Source organism: Condylostylus longicornis, unplaced genomic scaffold (assembly GCF_029603195.1).
Source record: "Condylostylus longicornis isolate FDR11 unplaced genomic scaffold, ASM2960319v2 ptg000004l, whole genome shotgun sequence".
In the NCBI taxonomy this organism is placed as follows: domain Eukaryota; kingdom Metazoa; phylum Arthropoda; class Insecta; order Diptera; family Dolichopodidae; genus Condylostylus; species Condylostylus longicornis.
Genome location: NW_026577973.1, coordinates 6,523,348 through 6,541,642, shown reverse-complemented (window position 1 = coordinate 6,541,642; position 18,295 = coordinate 6,523,348). Strand labels below are relative to the sequence as shown.

Sequence of the window (18,295 nt, the reverse complement as noted above, 5' to 3'; positions counted from 1 at the left end):
AAATTCAAGACAATCAACAATTTTAATATTTATTTTATTACTTTCAGGTGTAATTCTATGCAATCAACAATAAAATGTTAAACAACTTAATAAAACAAAAGTATAAAAAAAATAAAGTAGAAAAATTGAAAATAAAAGATGAAAGCTTTCTACAATAAACAAACCTTTTATAATAATCCTAAAGTGAAATATTTACAATATTTCACATAATAAACATCACACAAAAACCCGACAAAAGCAACAAAAAAAAAACAATGTTAAAAAAGGTGAAAAACATATTAAGTAACAAAAATAACAAAACAACAAGGAAAAAAAACCAAAAAAAATAAATAAATAAAGAGTAAACAAACAACATAACAACAATAAAATCTGGTTAAAAAAATTTTTTTTTTTCATATTTCATATCAGCCCCAACATATTAAATGAATTTCATTTTATTGGTAAATAATTCTTGCCCTAAATAATATCAACCAACCATGGCATTATAATTTACGTAATAAAAAAGTGAGCATTAAAGTGACATTTTAATAATATTACCATTATTTTTTTTTTATTTATTTATTTAGTTACTTCAATTCACTAGAACATAATATGAAAATAAATAACTACTATATACATGATATTTACATAAAAGCACTTAATATTTAAAAAAAATAATATTTGTGATCTTTTAATACCAAATGAATAGAAAATACAACAATAAAAATTAACAATGAGAACAAAAATGAATATTCAAAATGAAAATGAAAGTAAAATCGATTATAATATAAAAGTGATTTATGATATGTGTAGAAATTATATAATTTTTATATAACTAATTTCATAAATAAAAGCAAAAATTAGAAAAAAAAATCATATGAATACATAGAATATTATGTAGGTTATACAAAAGGGCAAAGAAAAATATTTAATAATAATTATTGTATAATACTTACCGACAACATAGATAGTGTTGTCATAAAAATAAAAAAAAAACGTACGCAACAGTAATAATTATAATATAAAAAATAGAAACATACAAAAGAAAAACAAAATATTATTAAACAATGAATTATTTATCGACGACGCTGCCATCACCGTCATCATCATCGTCATTATTACTGTCGTTATCATTAACATCATCTTCTCTAAACAACAATTATGATAATTTTAATATTACCGGGCCATTGACGGTTTTTGATTTTACGAATTATTTAGAAGAGGATAATAGCAGTAATACATTTAATTACAGTAGTATTTTATCGAGTACAATAGCTACGAATAATAGTTCTAATAGGTAAGTCTTTTACAACTACATATGTACCTACTTATATATTAAATAAGTTTTTTATAATTATTTTTATGTTGTTATATAACTGCTTATGTATATAATAATTTTATTACCAACCAAATTGCATACATTAAGGGAGGTTACCCGTTAGCACTATAATTCGGATGTCAATTTTGCAACGGAAATACGCTTCTTAATCCTAAAGAAGATGTGCTGTGTGCTAGGTTATTTGTCAATTTGCCTATGCACTTTTGTATTTCAGCTGAACCGGTCTTCATGAAGACTTATATCTGATTTTATTTCGAGCATGTGATGAATTACTCAACTTTTGGCTTGTGTCAAATCTGAGAAACTGAACTTTTGCTATAGCTTCCGTAAAATATTTAAAATTAAGTTATTATAATGTTAATAGCAAAAATATTTATGGAAACTTTACAGGGAAATTCCATGACAAAAAATGAATCTCTTTCAAGAACTAAATTTACATTTTTCGTGGCATAATAATTAAAATTTACTTTTTCTCTTCATAAAATGTGAAATAAATGTTTAAAGTCCTTAAAGCACATTTTAATAATCTGATCCAACAAAAGTCGTCAGTTATATGTTGGCCACATCACATTTTTTTTGTGCTAATATTTATTTATATAATGTGGGTGTACCGTATATATGTATGTATGTATGTATGTATGGAGGTAAATTTAGGTTTTTGTAAGTTCTATTTAATTCTGTTTATGCCATTTGAACAATTATATTTTCCGTTTACCTTATCAATTTGAAATAATAATACGCGTAAATCACTATACATAATATTACATAATAGAATTTGGATGCGTATTACAATAATACCATATCAAATCTGATTGCTGTATTTAATTTGTTTCAGTATTCACTTTATTCAGCAAAACGTGCTACGTACTACAAACAGAATGTTCATATACATAATTAGTATAATAATTATATACAAACATTCTTTATTCCTGTTAGAATTAATTATCAAGAATCGAATTCAATTTTAAAACCATATTATTATTTTACAACAACAGCTTACAAAAAATTCCAAATGATTATACAGGGTGATTCCGAAAGTTACACAACAATATATACCTTTGGTTACAAGATCGAAAATGGGTAAAACTTTTGTTCCGGACTGGGTGCCAAATCTCAAGGGTTTCAGAGTTCCAGGGATTTAAACGCATTTTCACGAAATTTTCACTTATTCAGACTGTTTTGATTATAACTTCGGTGCTGAAAAAGATAGGAATTTCAAACAAACAGTTTCAGAAAGGTCTAGTAACGGACTTAAAATAGAAATACTTGATTCTGTATTTTATGTACCATCGGAATACTAAGCATTCGAACTGTAAAGAAAATAAAATTTTTCCTTTGATTTTTTCAGTTTTTTCAAACCAGATAATTTCGTAAGAAATTGTTTAAAACCTTGAAATTTTTTTTATAAAATTTTGCACACCTGTTTAAGCTTTAATTTAAGTCCACAAACATTAAAAATTTTCGATCTTCTAACCAGTGGTACATATTGTATAACTTTCTGAATCACCCTGTATATGGTGATTCAGTAATCAGTGCCTTAACATTTACAATCGTTTAGAACATCAAAAATTTTTGATTGGCACTATAGCTGTCAAATCTCAATGGCTTCCAAGTTAAAGGATTTTAAAGAATTTTTTATAAAATATCTACTTGATCAAGTTTTTGTTTATAACTTTCGTTCCAAAGAAGATATATGCTTCAAATAAACAGTTTTTAAAAGGTCTAATAAAGAGCTTGAAATTAACATATTACCTCTTGTGTTTTATGTACTACAATTAAAGCACTGATTTGTGAATCACCCTGTTTAATCGTTAGGACTTCTTTGTATAAGTTTTCAACTGAATGTAGACTATTGTAAAACGTCGGATTTATGTGTATTTGGCTTTGTTTAGTGGCAGATTCAAAATCTATTAAATTACATAATTACATGTTTGTTATTCGCTTTAGGATTTCACTAAAATGGCACTCCTGGAATATTTTGAATGCAGCAAAATTACAAAAATTAACAAATATATCTAAATTTATAAATAAACACAAAATGTTATAATATAATTTTGCCGTTTACAGCAGCCTTTTATACAACGAGAATTTAAAATAATAATATGTTATCTCCAAAAAAATTTATCCCAAATTAATTATTACCCAAAGTGCTTAAAGTTTACACAAGATGCTATTTCTAAGTTTGGTATCGAAACCAATCGAATTTCAAAGCTTTGCAATGCATTAAAAATAAGTTTACTATTATTCTTTTATTATATGGCACTCTAAATGAAATTTAAGAAATCTTAAACTTTAGTACGATGAAAAATTTTAGGCACGTTTTTAAATTTAAGCATCTTAATATTATTTAAAAACCTTCTTATTTAATAAATGAAAAAATTTTTCTTTTTAAAATTTCATTTATTTTAAATTTTAGTAGCGATTTTAATTCAACTGTTAGTCCAGAGGAAGATGAAGAAATATCATTCATTTTGCCATGGTGGCGTCAACTAATATGGAGTGTCCTTTTTGGTGGCATGGTAATTGTTGCGACAGGTGGTAATCTTATTGTGATTTGGATAGTATTAGCACATAAGCGTATGAGAACAGTGACGAATTATTTTATAGGTAAGTCACGCTTTATTGACATACATATATAGAAAATTGTGTAAACAAGAGATTTTAAATTCTTAGTTGATGAAAAATGAGTGAGGTAATCTGTCTTTTATAATATCAGCTCTCTTCTATCTTTCTTCTATAATTGTAATATAAAGTGTCGTAGGATATACCTTAACTATAGATTTGTTTATATAAACGACTGGTAGAAACTTTTGAAACACTGTTTACTTCCTTGATTTACAGAAACTAATGTGCACAAGCAAGATTCTAGTAAAAAACTGCATTTCTCTGGAGTGAAACGTTGACATGTAACATTTTAAAGTTATTCTGTAAAAATGTGAATAATATAATTATCATACAATTAGATAATCTTGTTCTTGAAATCATACTTAGCTACATTTATATAGGTAAACAGAGTTACAACAAAAAAGTAGATTGTGTTCAGATAGGTATTTAATCGCGTAAAATATCCTTGAAAGTATTTTTCATTAAAATTGGTTACAAGGTGCAAATAAGGATGATTTATTATTATGATTGAACGATAATAAAATTTTTTACAACGAAAATCGTCTTCGGTTTTTATATAGTTATAATTTGAATTGAAGAAAATTGTCATTGTTTAAATATTTTAAAAGAACAAAATAAAATATTGAAATTGATTTATTTGTTCCTAAAAGATAATGATTATTCAATTATATAGCTATAATTTAATTATGCTTATCTATAAAATATTTCTTACGGAAATTGTAAAATATTCACCTGAGACCTTTATAAGATTTTTGAAATAATTAAAAATAAAAATTGAAATATTTTATATAAGTAGGCGATTAAGTATTTTCGAATGGCTATGTGGTAAATTAAATTTATTACAATATTTATTTGTCAAAATTTGAAATTTGTTAAAACTTATTATATTTTAAATATTAATGAATATTCTAAGAAGTTTTTAGAAACAAAACACTTGAGACATCTGAATTAATTTTGAAATTTTACTGAAAAAAAATATTGTTTTATTTAATTCAAATAATTTCATGGAGAAATTAATTTCAACTGAAATAATTATAATAAAATGAAAAATAGTTAATTATCCCTTAATAACCAACTCAAAATCAAGTAATGTAAAGGATTACCGAAACCCCAAAGATGAACCAGCGCTCTGGTATAAAACTTTAAATGGAACGTAAAACAAAAAAAATTATTTCAAATATAAAAAGATGTGCTTGCAAGAATATGTGGTGTCGGCAAAAATATTTTAACAAAAAACCAAATTCTTGACGGGTCGCAAATATGGTCTAGTGCTAGCAATATTTGAGTTATTAGATGCCTATGGTACATCTTTTTCGTTTGAAGCATGGAATTAAAAGGTAATTGCAATTTACATGCCCTTTAAGGGCATCAATTAAAATTTGCAGCAGTATGACGTTATGCACTTTCGAAAAAATTCTTTGCAAGTAATCTAGTTCTTTCATTGTTTACAAACAAAATTCGAACCGGTTATTGAAAAAAGTGCAATTTCGTCAGAGGTTTTCCATATGAACAACTATTGATTTTTCAAAGAGGGGAATGTGTAACTGTAACAAGATATGTAACTGTTTTGAAATCTCATTTTAGCAATTTTTGTTTTCTGTTGTCTTCATAATGCCGAAAATTATTCTCTAACATCTGCTTCAATTGAATTATATTATATATGTACATAAATATTTAACTATAATGGATATCAATAATATAATTTTACGTAAGGATCCTTTTTTACATGAATCTAAAGGAATTGCATATAATATTTTGTTTTTTTGTGCCTGACATCAATCTGATTAAAAAAGAAATATGAAATCACAAAATGGTTAATTAAAGAAAATGACTGTTATATGTAAATTTATTGACGTATTCAATGAATTTGTTATTAAAAAGGCCAGAAAAAGTTTTATTTTGTTGGTGTCCAATTTTGTATTGAATTAAGATTATTTTGTATACGTTTGAATATTCGCAAGGTTAAATTTATTGCAAAGTTTTGTCTCTTATATTAATGGGTACCATAATAATGAGTTTTTATTATCAATTTTTGAATACACCCCAATTGTCCTGAATTTCTTGCATGTTCGAAAAATAAAATCAATTTTTTTTAAATTCATTTTCTTTCTTTCAAAACTAATCAGAATAAATTAACTTCTGTATTTGAATGTATATTTATGTTTTAATTTTTTGTGTAATGGAGCAAAATGTACAAAAGGACTGCTATGTGAAAGGACAAGAATGCTTTAAATAATATTAATTAATATTTCAATAGGATAGATTCACCATATTTTTTTCTAAAATGTTGTTTTGTCAAAGACAATATTTTATATCTCCTTTATTTAAAATTTAAGTCTTTTGGTCATTACAATAAATGTAAATATTTTGATATTTTCTACACTTTTTAAAAAAGTAGATGATACTCTTGCATCTAGTAATTCAGCAAACCTCATAAATATCCGCCATAAATTTTGCCACGGTTTTTGAAAAAATAAAAAAGATTACTAATGGTAGTATAATTGTATTCCTTTATTTTTTAATTAATTGCAAGGTTGTTCAGCTAATGGAATTTAAAATTTAAAGGAAATCTAATAAAACCATCAAATAAGTTCTATATATATCTTCTACTTCTAATTTTGAAAGATACATATTCATTTATACGCTTGTCCGAGTCAAAAGAAGAAATATTTTTTTCTATTTCCCGAATCTTAAAAGGCTGAAATTTCTTGTAACATAAAGTTGCTAATGAGAACGTCACTTTTACAATATGAGTCTTAAATAGCCTTTTTAAAAATTCTTCTTTTATTCAGCAAATTATAATAATGAATTTAAAACAAGAAAGCCCAGGTACGACCAATTGCTCAAATATTTGAGCTCAATATCAAGCTCAAATATTTGAGCTTGATAAAATAAAGCTCAAGGTGAAAAATAAAGTTTAAGAATAACGTAAAAGCTCTATTCTTGTAATAATAATCTATTTTGCTGGTGTACCTTAAATGTTTCATTCTGTTACGATTATTTTTTTTCTGTGTACTTTCCTTAAAATGGGAAAGTTTGAAATTTTCGGCAACTCAGGATTATAGGAATGTTGGAAGGGTATTATAAATTATTAGCGCTGCGTTTGTAACGCTAAGAAATGGACGTCTGACATATAGACATAGATCATCGACATGGTTTTGATCGAGTCCTGAGTTTATCTAACCATGCCTTTTCGTTAATCAGTTCATATTTCTGCCCATATTTATGCCATTAGTATAACTAAATATTTGCCAATTATTAAGAATTGTTACCGCAAGATCCCTATTTAATTTGAGTTCAATTTAATTAAGCAAGGATCCGAATAGCTGACATACAACTTTAAACATAATTTGATTATATTTTGCAAACTAAGTTAAAATTATTAAAATTTTGCATAAATTAATAAAAAAATAGGATCACAATTTTATTTAAATTTGGTTGTGGTTATGTAAGCTCTTGCAACTATTGCCATACGACTCTATACAGGCCCGGTTCTGACTTGTGTGGCGGCCTATTCGGTTTCCAAAAAGTATACCCTGTCGCTTTTAAAGCAATAAACAATATAAAATAAACATTTCACTATTGAAAAAACTAATTTTGTATATTCAGTAAAATAATTCGGAAAAATAATTCGGAAAAATAAAAAACTAGATTCATGAAGCTTACGAGTCATGTTTCTAATTATAGGTCAGAGACAACATTGAAGTCTTTGTGGAATGGTTTGAGAGGTTCAAGTAACTGTCATACAAACATGAAAGCTAATACTGAATATTTCGAAAAGAAGTTTTTATACTTAGATTGTCAAAGAACAGGGTATAGTTAAGTAGGTTTAGACCGACTAAAACATTTTTATTTCCTTCTTATTTTTTTTTAATCTTAATTTTTTTTTTCATTCTAAATATAGTACGTTATTAACAAGTGCTATCAGATTTTTAAAGTTAATTATTTGTGTTTCTTTGAAAATTAATTAAATTAAATTTATATGATTTTAAAAAATAATGACTTAGCAAGAATCAACAAAATATTTGATATTACTGACGTGTTGAAGATAAGTACTTTCTCTTATTATGGTATTTTTGAATTTTGAAATACCAAAAATTTTGTAGTACCACTTGATATTATCATAAAAATTCTTAGGACAAAAATTTTAGGAAATATTTTAATTTTTCGTTTTTTATGGATATTTTAACACCATTTTTGATCCGAAATTGTTCCTTTGAGTAATTTGAGCCCATATTCTGCATTTATATTATAACTGGAAGCATTAAATACTAAATTTATTTTAAATTTAGTTATACATCGTGTTTTCTTAATGCGGACTAAAATTTAAGACTTTAAAAAAACAATAATTTTCTACTTCAGCTTCAGATCTACGAAGGGTCATAATATATGCACATAAATAGATAAATAGGTAAATGTTTTTTACGTAGAAATCCTTAGCTAATAAAGCATATAAAAAAGTCTTTTATTTCATACCTTAAATTAGCAATCATTAAATTTCATGGTGTTGGCATCTTAATTATAAAATTTACTGGATTGTTTTTTATAACCTTGACACATAAATTTCTAGAGTAGAATATAATTCGAAATTATTTGAGTGGAGTTATTTAAAAAAATTCACTAGTCTAATTTTATAGCAGAAATTATACAATACGTTTTTAAGGTTTCAATTTCAATATGCGAGTACCCTCAAGTAATATTAAGTTTTACTATGTAAAGTAATTTATTTATATGAAAAAATGGCGATTAATTTGGTACAAAAGTTTCAGGGTTTTAAATGAGCAACACCTTTTTATTACATTTCGTAAAAGTTGTTAAAATATTGTAGAGTATGTTCTTTATTTTAAAGAAACGTTATTTTTGAAACTAAAATCTTAGAACATTCGTAGTTTCCTTTTTATTAAAAGGAGTATGATTTTTAATTCACCAGTTCACATGCAGAGTGTTCTTCCGAAAATTTTCCCTCATTTCCTTAATCGTGGTCTATAATTTCATGAATTGCAGTAAAATCAGTAACATGTAGAAATCCCCATCAGATCTTATCAAAACCAGTAAGTGAAATTTTATACATGAACTCCAAGATTTTCAATTATTGAAATCACTGTTAGCCTCTTTATTTTAGTGAATTGTATTGTCAAATAAAAAAAAATACTCTTTCTACTTCAAACATAAAAATTTATCTTAAAGGTACCCGAAAATTGGGTATAATAAAATATTATGGTAAATTAAAAAAAATTTATAACAAAAAAAACAATTTTTAATATCTAACCAACCAAATTCATGGTCTTAATAGAAACCTAAAAAAAAAACAATATAAGTATACAAGATAAAAATAAGTGAATTTTTTTTTTGGAAAATTCCCATAGGATATTTGAGAATGTTAAAAAACAACTCTCAGTTTTTATTGTTGTTCTGTTTTTGTTATTGCACGTTTTATCTTTTGTTTCTTTGAGATTATTTAATTGCTCATCAAATGCTAATCTTTTCTGAGTTGATTATAAACTTCAAGTGTTTGATATCAGTGCTTTAACAGCATTTATGTCTACAGTTTATGACATGCAATCATTTTTTCCCCACCTTGTACCTGTTTTTATTATTTCAAATTTTTATTTATTATATTTTTACTTTTATTATATGCGGCGTTCTACAGTAGGAAATTATAGGAAAAAATATTTTATTCAAATATCAAATCCAGCTATTTTATATTTTGAAATTTAAGCAAATGAATTTTTCTCGAGCTTGTTCAAAATTTTGACGAGAATGTATTCTGCGAAGTTTAGCATATAATAACCTGTATGGTTTTTACATGATTGCAAAATTGTTAATTGTTGAATTGCTCACAATTTCTTCGATAGCATACTGTAACTGCGTAAGTTTTTCATTTTATGACATCTCATCTGGAAATTTAATTCGATATGAATGCAATTTTTGTCTTCATTAGAAATCACTTTTTATCACAGAAAGGAAGTGAAATTAAGTAAGAACATAATAGCCAAAAATAGTGGTAAAAAAACATACAAAATTAAAATTATCCTTGAAAAAAATCAACGGACGTTTCGACATCAAAATCTAAAGGAATTTTTACTAAAACTCATTCTTTGATTCTTTGAGTTTTTCTTCTTGAAAACTTAATTTGACTTTCAATCACTAATTGGAGCTTTTAAAATTTGACGATTTAAAATACACAAATATGCTAATTAAATTATTGGCCCCACCCTCCTACATTCTGTCAATAGGTCGGGAAAATAAGAAAATTCCATACAAATTTAAGATGAGAGAAAAAAAAAATGAAATTTTTAGAAGATCACAGAAAAAGAAACGGGAAGCCAAAGTAAAAAGAAATGATAACATTCACGCGTTCAAGCATAGCTTAAGGTTTCATGTTCACACCTAGGATTTCTGGTGTTTTTGTCTTTTATTAATTTTTATTTTTTTCTGTTTTTTTTTTTCTTAGTTTTTCATCTTAAAATTTCAAAACATGTTTTCAATTTGTTTTCAGAAATTTTTTTTTTGTTTTAAATTTTTTTAGGGGATTTTAGCGAAAAATTCAAAATAAATGTGACGCGTATGTCAAGATTACACGAGTCCTTGACGAAAAAGAAAAACAAAAAAAAAATAAAAAAAAACCTTAAGTGTTTCACAATGAAATAATTTTTTTTTTAATTCTGTCCCAAATTAAATTGTCAAAATTGTTCTTTATAATTTTATTTAAAATGTAAATTTTTGAAAACAATTTGCATTCCGTTCAGTTTTACATATTTTTTTCAAATCTTATGCAAGTTTCAGCAAATTGGTTTATTTCTAAAGAAAATGTATATTGAAACTTAAACAAAAGTGTTTTGCATGTTGCTTGACAAAATGTTTTAGCTAAATTTAGGAATCTGGTGAATAGACAAAACTTCGATATTATAGGTGAGGGTTAAACTAATTGTAAGAATGTACACGTGCTCATATTTGTGGAAAACCAATTGAAAGACATTAATGGCGTGCTTGAATATTGGGAAATTCATAGAACTTAACAAAAAATTTTAAATTTCAAAAATTCAGGGGTTTTATGTGAGCTAAGGAACTCATATTACATCAAATGTTGAAATGAAATTTTTATTAATTTTTTACTTACTTAAATTACATCACAACATTATGAGTTACAGAAAATAAGTTGTTAGTCTGTAATTGTCCATTTTTTTCCACATATATACGAAAGGTTCTAGTGTTCCCTAATTAATTCTATTCACAACTTCCTTTTAATAAAAATTATTTAATATTATGGAAGAAATATGTAAACTAAACAAAAAAAAAAATAGGTTTTCTCAGGCATGGAAAGCATTCTATATCGACAGTTAGAGAAATTTTTTTTTTTGTTTTAAACAGTAAAATAAACAGCGAAATAAATAGAATTTTAATTAGGCATATTAAGAAAGCAGAACTTCAAAACATGTTTTTTTGAACAAAAGTAAAATTTTCGAGATGTTATTAATTTTTAAGTTGAAAGTTTTAAGATAAAATTGTCACGGCTACAAATCTTAGCAAATTTCGTGTACTTTTAGAAGCTTAAAGGTTTATTAACAAAATATATACAGCAATTATGTGTACAAGGCGAACGAGCTCGCGAGTCATGGCAAGCAAACAAATAAATTATACAGATAAGCAAATGAAAAAACATATTAAAAGGCAATTATGTACATTTTCAAAGCAATCAGACTTTTCTTTGTGGAATCGTATATGTATATGAGAAAAACTAACGCTAGCGAATTTAGAATAAATTTTTAGATGATTTTATCTGCTTTTTGAAAAATTTGAGTTGGTTTAAAAAAGAAGAACACATTCCTTCTTAACTTCGAGGAGCCGCATTGACTTAAGCTAAGTCATTTTAAAAATTTTACTTTGAAATTTTACTAATCGAAATTCATCTCTTTACAATTTGATTTGTATCCTTAGACACATCTTGGTGATGGCACTTGATGGATAAGTTTAGTGATTTTATTGCAAACACGGCTAACTATTGCACAATCATATATAAGTATATGACAATATGTTATACAAATAAGCCAATTAATTTACTTTTGCATAAAATCAATAGCCCACGAGAGTTTTTTATATCGTAATATTCAATATTACGTTAATAAAATATTGCTGTCCCATTCTCATTCAAGTGAACTAATAGAAAATTTTTTAAGCGAAATCCAATATGTATTTAATAAAAGTAAAAGGACACGCAAATATTTTGGTGAAATTTGAAATGTTCAATTGAAATCTGTACATATCTTTCCTGACTGTTTGATCTCATATTATAGCATTACCAATCCATTTTTAGGAATTTCTCATTTATATTTTAATGAAATTGATAATATTTACGCATGTTTGTAAAATTGGTGTGCATGTATAATATTATGTTACATGTATTGGAGTTTCCAAGAATCGCTAGAATGAATTTTATTTCCGTTTGAGGAAATTAAATTGTCAACATAAATGAAATTGTTTTAGAAATTTAGGCATAAAGCTCAATTAATATTAACGTTAATATCATTTAATACGATTAAAACGATATTAGCCGAGTATTTGATTCACATAAGCATTTGTATACATAACAAGTACAAGTATATATACAGAAATATATATACAGAAATACTTCCCATATATTATCTAAAAATACAAATTTTAATGTTAATAGGTTTTCATTTTCAAGTATATTTTGAAAAGTTGGGATCAGGCAACTTTATTTGAAATTTATTATTGAAAAAGTATGGGTTATAATAGAAAATTTCTATATATAAGAAAGAGAATTTACTAAATTTTTTAAGAAAAGTTCCCATTGCTGGCAAAATATAACGCCGTTGATATTTTATTTTGAACTGTTTCAAATGTAATCCATAGAATTTGAATTCTTTATTAGGCTTTTAAGGAGAATACCGAAATTAAACATTTTCATAAAAACCAACACCCACCTTTGATTCGTGGAATCGATATGTAGGCAAATTTCTGAACACAATTCAGGAATTTCAGAAACAATTCGCAATAATTCACGAAATTTTTGGAAATTAATTACTAAAGCTCTGTTTATTAATGGAACAAACTAATCAAACGAAACCAAATTCCTGAAATCAAATCTTCTCAAGACGTCAATTTTTAGGGGTATTAAATATTTGCTAATAGTTTTCTTGATTTAACTATATTAAATGTATTGAAATTTATAAATAACATTTAAAAACTTTAAGAAATTTTGATAATCAATATAAAATTTAATATTTTCAGCAGCTTTGATTCAAATTTACCAATTTTCTAATAATTAAGAAACAAGTCCAGAAAAAACTCAGATTAAGAGAAGATGATGAAAAAATAATTATTTATTAAAAAGGACATTTGAATATTATGACTTTGCCCAAAACCAAAAATCAATTTTCTTAGTCAAATATCGATTTTCTATTTACTGTTATTGAATGTTATAAATTCCGAATAAAATATTAGTCTAATAAAATTGAGTTAAAGTAAAATGATATCAGAGGTTGAAATTCCATTAGTCAATTTATGTCCTTATGGAAAATAAGAACCATATTTATGTTTTTTTTTCTATTCAGAACACACACAAATCGTTTAAAAATAGAAAAATAATTTATTATTAAACCATTGAAAAACGCTTAAACCGATTTAAGACATTAGATATTTTAGGATAGCACAAAAAAAAGTCATATATATTCGTCGTAAAAAAGTGCTTTGGTACATACTTTGAAAAACATAATTTGGTCACAATAAAAATGACAATATAGGACTCACTAGTTGATTTTTTTTTATTATCTTAAAAAATTGAAATATAATATTTTCGGTTCCTTATGTTCATATACCCACACTTTATTAAGGAATCGTGTTATTTTAGAAGCTTGCGATTGATTTCGTGATTAGGTTTTTTTTCCATGAATAAATCTTTGTATTCCTTAATAAAAAAAAACATTGCGAACATACTATAAATTCTTACTATATACATATATATTTTCTTATTTCTGATGACAACGAAAAGATTTATTACAACCCCGATTAAAGCAAGATAATATCATCCATAAATACTGTTAAGAAAAAAAAACTATTTTTCAAGTTTTTTCCCTCAGTAGAATATTCAATTTTAATACAACAAAAATAATGCCTTCATTGTTGCGCATTTTTTTCAGTCTTTAATTTGAAAAAGAAACTTTAACTCACTGGAATAATATTCCATATAGCTTGAAATAATGTCTTTGTTGATTTTATTGACAATTGAATTAAACGAACAGAATGGTTGCAGTTTTTGGATGTTTCTCAAAAGTTAAAAAGTTTTTCTTCTGACTTCGCGTAGAAGAGGAAATAAGGATTTTGTAGACAAGAAATTTATCAACTTATCCGCTCAGAGCACAGCTTTTCAAGTACAGCAAGTTATTTTCTACTGTACTAATTTTCCTTGTGACTAAGTCCTTCGCAATTGCGAAATTTTGGAAAGGTAGCGCCTTTCGAAAAAAATTCAATGATTTCCTATAACCGCAGTTATTTTCTTTTGTTACATAACAGCTTTAAAAAAAAGAAATAAGCGCGTTCATATCATTTAAAGTATTGTAGTTTTTTGATTGCTTGTAAGTCACATCGCGTAACAATGTTCGAAATTTTTCTTTGAGACTCTACAACTAAGTATGTAAGAGCGATAAATTAAATTTCTGCTAAAGAAAAACAAACTATGATATTACTAGTTTCTTTTAATTTAGAAATTAGACTTTTGAAACATGTTGAACTTAAGGAAACTTTTATTTTGTGAGCCGGTGAAAGGTTCTACAAAGCTGGTTAGATTTGGTTGCCGACGATGAATTGGGACTCAAAGTAAAATTTTTTTGTTGCTTGCGTTAGGACTCAACGTCGAAATCAAATCGACTATAGTTTCCCAATATTTCTCAGTTTCGGTTAATATGTGTACGTCTTAAAGGGTTAAAAATTGCATATTTCAATTTTAAACTTAATTTCAAAAAATTAAAATTAAATTATTGTCATTTATATTAATTAAATTTTTTTATTACTTTAATAATTTCATTTTTTATTGCAGTTAATTTATCAATAGCTGATGCAACTGTATCAACTTTTAATGTAATCTTCAATTTCATATATATGTTACATTCACATTGGCCATTTGGAGAATTATATTGTAAAATATCACAATTTGTGTCAACACTTACAATTAGTGCATCAGTTTTTACTTTAGTAGCTATTTCAATAGATAGGTAAGTTCAAAATTCATAAATAATTTTATGTGGGAGCGTAAATCTATAGTTTTTAAGAAGAATAGTTTTAAAGCAGTTTTTTATCTATAGATTTGTGAAACACATTTTCAAATTCTTTTGAAATTTGACCTTTTCTTTTAGTGAAAGGATTAAGAGGGTATTCCGCTTCAAATATTACATGAATAAACAAATTGCCAAAGTCAATAAGTTTAGTTAAATCACAAAGCTATATCTTCTGGACCAGTTTCACGATGATACAAATTTACTTCATTTTTAGAGATAAACGAGAAAAAAAAGAGTTGACCTTGTCAACTCTGTGATACTCGTACGAATTTGTTATCCTATGTGCGAATAAATATGCCATAACTGAATATGGGACAACTAGACTATGATTTTAAGTTGCCGTATTACTATATTAATTTATGCAAAATTTCACTACTGTGTTTTCAAAATACTGTGTGTGGCAAACTGCTATTGAAGTTGTATGGCAGCTACCAAGCAATACCAGAAAGAGCCAAGCAATTTTAACGAATTTTATCAAACACATCGGCCCTACTAATATATTCGCTTGTGTGAAATTTCAATACCATACCTTTTATAGTTTCTGAGATATAGCCAAATAAATTTTGAAGTTGTATGGTAGCTACCTGAACCGGTACTCCGATCATGTCCAATTTAAATAGAGTTCTGGCACTTACTACAATAAGTCATTTGTGAAAATTTGGTGAACTTAGTTGAATAGCTTTTGAGTTATCGCTGGGACGGACAGACAAAGCTAAATCAACTCAGAATTTGACGTTGATCAAAAGCATATACTTGAGCCTATATTTAAGACCGTTATTTCTTAGCGTTACAAACGGTAAGGCAAATTTGGTATACCCTTCGAACACACGTTCGTACGGGTATAATAACAGTTTAAAAGCGTTTTTTAGAAAGTTATTTATGGAAGAAACGTTTTTTGAAGAAATTATACCGATAATCTTAGTAATGTTATTAATTTTTCATTCATAATTAGAAAATCGCGCAAAAAATTCCAGTAATCTGAAAATAGATATAGGATTTTAACTGCATCCTTAAAATATGTCTACATAGGTTACTTAGAAAATACTTACGGAGCTTAAGGAAAATTGACGCACAGCTTAAGAAATACTTCCAACACATGTTTTCTTGTTTTTGAATCATATACAATTTTAGTCTTAAATCAATTTAGTCTTAAATCAAAGTTTTATAACTTTGAAATCATTCACATTATAGTAGATCACTTCAAAAAAATCTTTAAAAATTTATTAAACAAACGTCTACCAAACTCCTAACTTCAAATTATTCAGAAAAGTTTGCAAATAGTATACAACATGTATGATGTACAAGAAAAAAAATTTACGAGTTTTTACCATAGAAATTCATTAGGATGTTTTGTTATTCTAATGAAGCCTCACTTATATTTTATCAAAAGAATTTCAATGTTCAGATTGTAAAAACTTTACTTTTCTATTGAAATATTGAAATTTTATTGAAATTTGGATGAAAAAAAAAATTATTTTAAAAGAAAACTTTTTTTATAATTTAAACAAATAGAAAAGTCCTTTTCAAGTATCTTTTTAAATACTTTAATAATCAAGTCTTACAGAGGATAAAGTTTTCAACGAATAAACAGTTATTTTATCCTTTTTATCCTTATTGTTAAACCACTTTTCATCTTATATTATAAATTATATTACTGGAATTTATTTTTGGAAATCATTATGAATTTATTTTACAATTATGAAATTTTAAAAGCAAAAAAATTTCTTTGTGAAGAAGAGAAGAGCATTTGTACTGAAAAAAAAAAATTTCCAATAAAATAATTTTGCTGTGAAGTAAATCACTAGTATTTCTTCGCACCTTAAATTCAAGTAAAAATTTAAGAATAATCACTTTGTACAAAACAAATTAACACAAAGTTTTAGTCGAATATAATCTGTTCCATTATCGAAAGGCATTGATACAACAAAAATAATATAAACGGGGGTTTCGCCAGCTTAGTGTAGGCGATATTCTGAACATAGAATTGAAGGAAATCGAAAATATCAATCGCGTTTTATAAACTGTTTTAAATTTTAACAGGTTGATTGCTTATACTAAATAACAATGCCTGTTAGAATAGTTCCTTTGAGGTATAAAAAATAAAAGTTTATTGGAATATTATTTATTACAACTGTAACATGCAAATCTGCTCCGTAAAAGATGTGACCACGTAAAAAAATTTAATTTTAATGAAATTGTTTTTCTACTCAAAATTATTTAATCCTAAATTCTCTTTAATTTAAGAAGCAGTTTCCTGAAATTTTTGTTTTGTTACGGATTTCCTACCGTCAATCTGAAAAAATCTTTTTTTCTTAGAATTTAAAGTACAAGTATGTTTCAATTTATATGAAATAAAGTTTTCCCATTAAATTTTACTTTGATCTTTATTTTGTTAAAAAATTTTTTTTTTTCTCCATTAGATTTTTGTAAAAAAATTTGGAAGAAAAGATAATCAAATGCTTAAAACAATAAGAAAAATTCACATTTTCTTTGGTTAGCTTAGACAGAGAGCATAATAAATTGGGTAGTAATTTTCTTCTACAAAAATAGACTGATCGTTACCGATTTCCTTGAAGAAGGAAATTACTACCCAAACTTATCCCCCTCGAAAAGATTTAATTCGACAAAGTCCTACAAAAGTCAGTTTTTAATTACCTTCTTAAAAGGAAAAAGTTGCTACTTTTCTTTAAATTCTGTCAAATTTAATTCCATTTTAAAATGTTCAGTCAAAACAGGGGTCTTTTATTCACATGGCCACTGTTTTACTGAAATATTGACACAGTCTTATAAGAACTTTTGTTGGGTCCCGGACATATAAATTTTTTAAAATAGTCACACGGGTATTAAATGTTTTATACGGTCAATTCTTATTTTTTTTTGCTTTAAAGCAATTATTATTGAACCAATACAAAATTGTGATTTTTTCTAATATACCCCCATAATATTTTTTGTTATTATTGACAACATAAAAATTTCAAAGAAAATTTCACATGGAGGACCTATTTAACTGAATTTGCTAAAGAAAATTCAATGAATTCATTTATTATTATTTAAAATT

The 18,295-nt window shown here is 25.9% G+C and overlaps 1 protein-coding gene across 3 annotated transcripts in view; it reads left to right on the top strand.

Annotated features, from left to right (window-relative positions):
- The first annotated feature begins 800 nt into the window (after positions 1 to 800).
- Positions 801 to 18,295, top strand: part of LOC129609220 (tachykinin-like peptides receptor 99D) — a 76,834-nt gene continuing 59,339 nt past the window's right edge. For 2 of the 3 annotated variants that reach the window (XM_055521151.1, XM_055521159.1), the window contains exons 1-3: positions 801 to 1,276; positions 3,735 to 3,925; positions 15,000 to 15,174. In XM_055521151.1, the coding sequence (XP_055377126.1) occupies positions 1,047 to 1,276; positions 3,735 to 3,925; positions 15,000 to 15,174 (596 nt within the window). In that variant the 5' untranslated portion in view covers positions 801 to 1,046. The remainder of the gene's footprint in view (positions 1,277 to 3,734; positions 3,926 to 14,999; positions 15,175 to 18,295) is intronic. The other variant, XM_055521156.1, reaches the window with a different exon arrangement.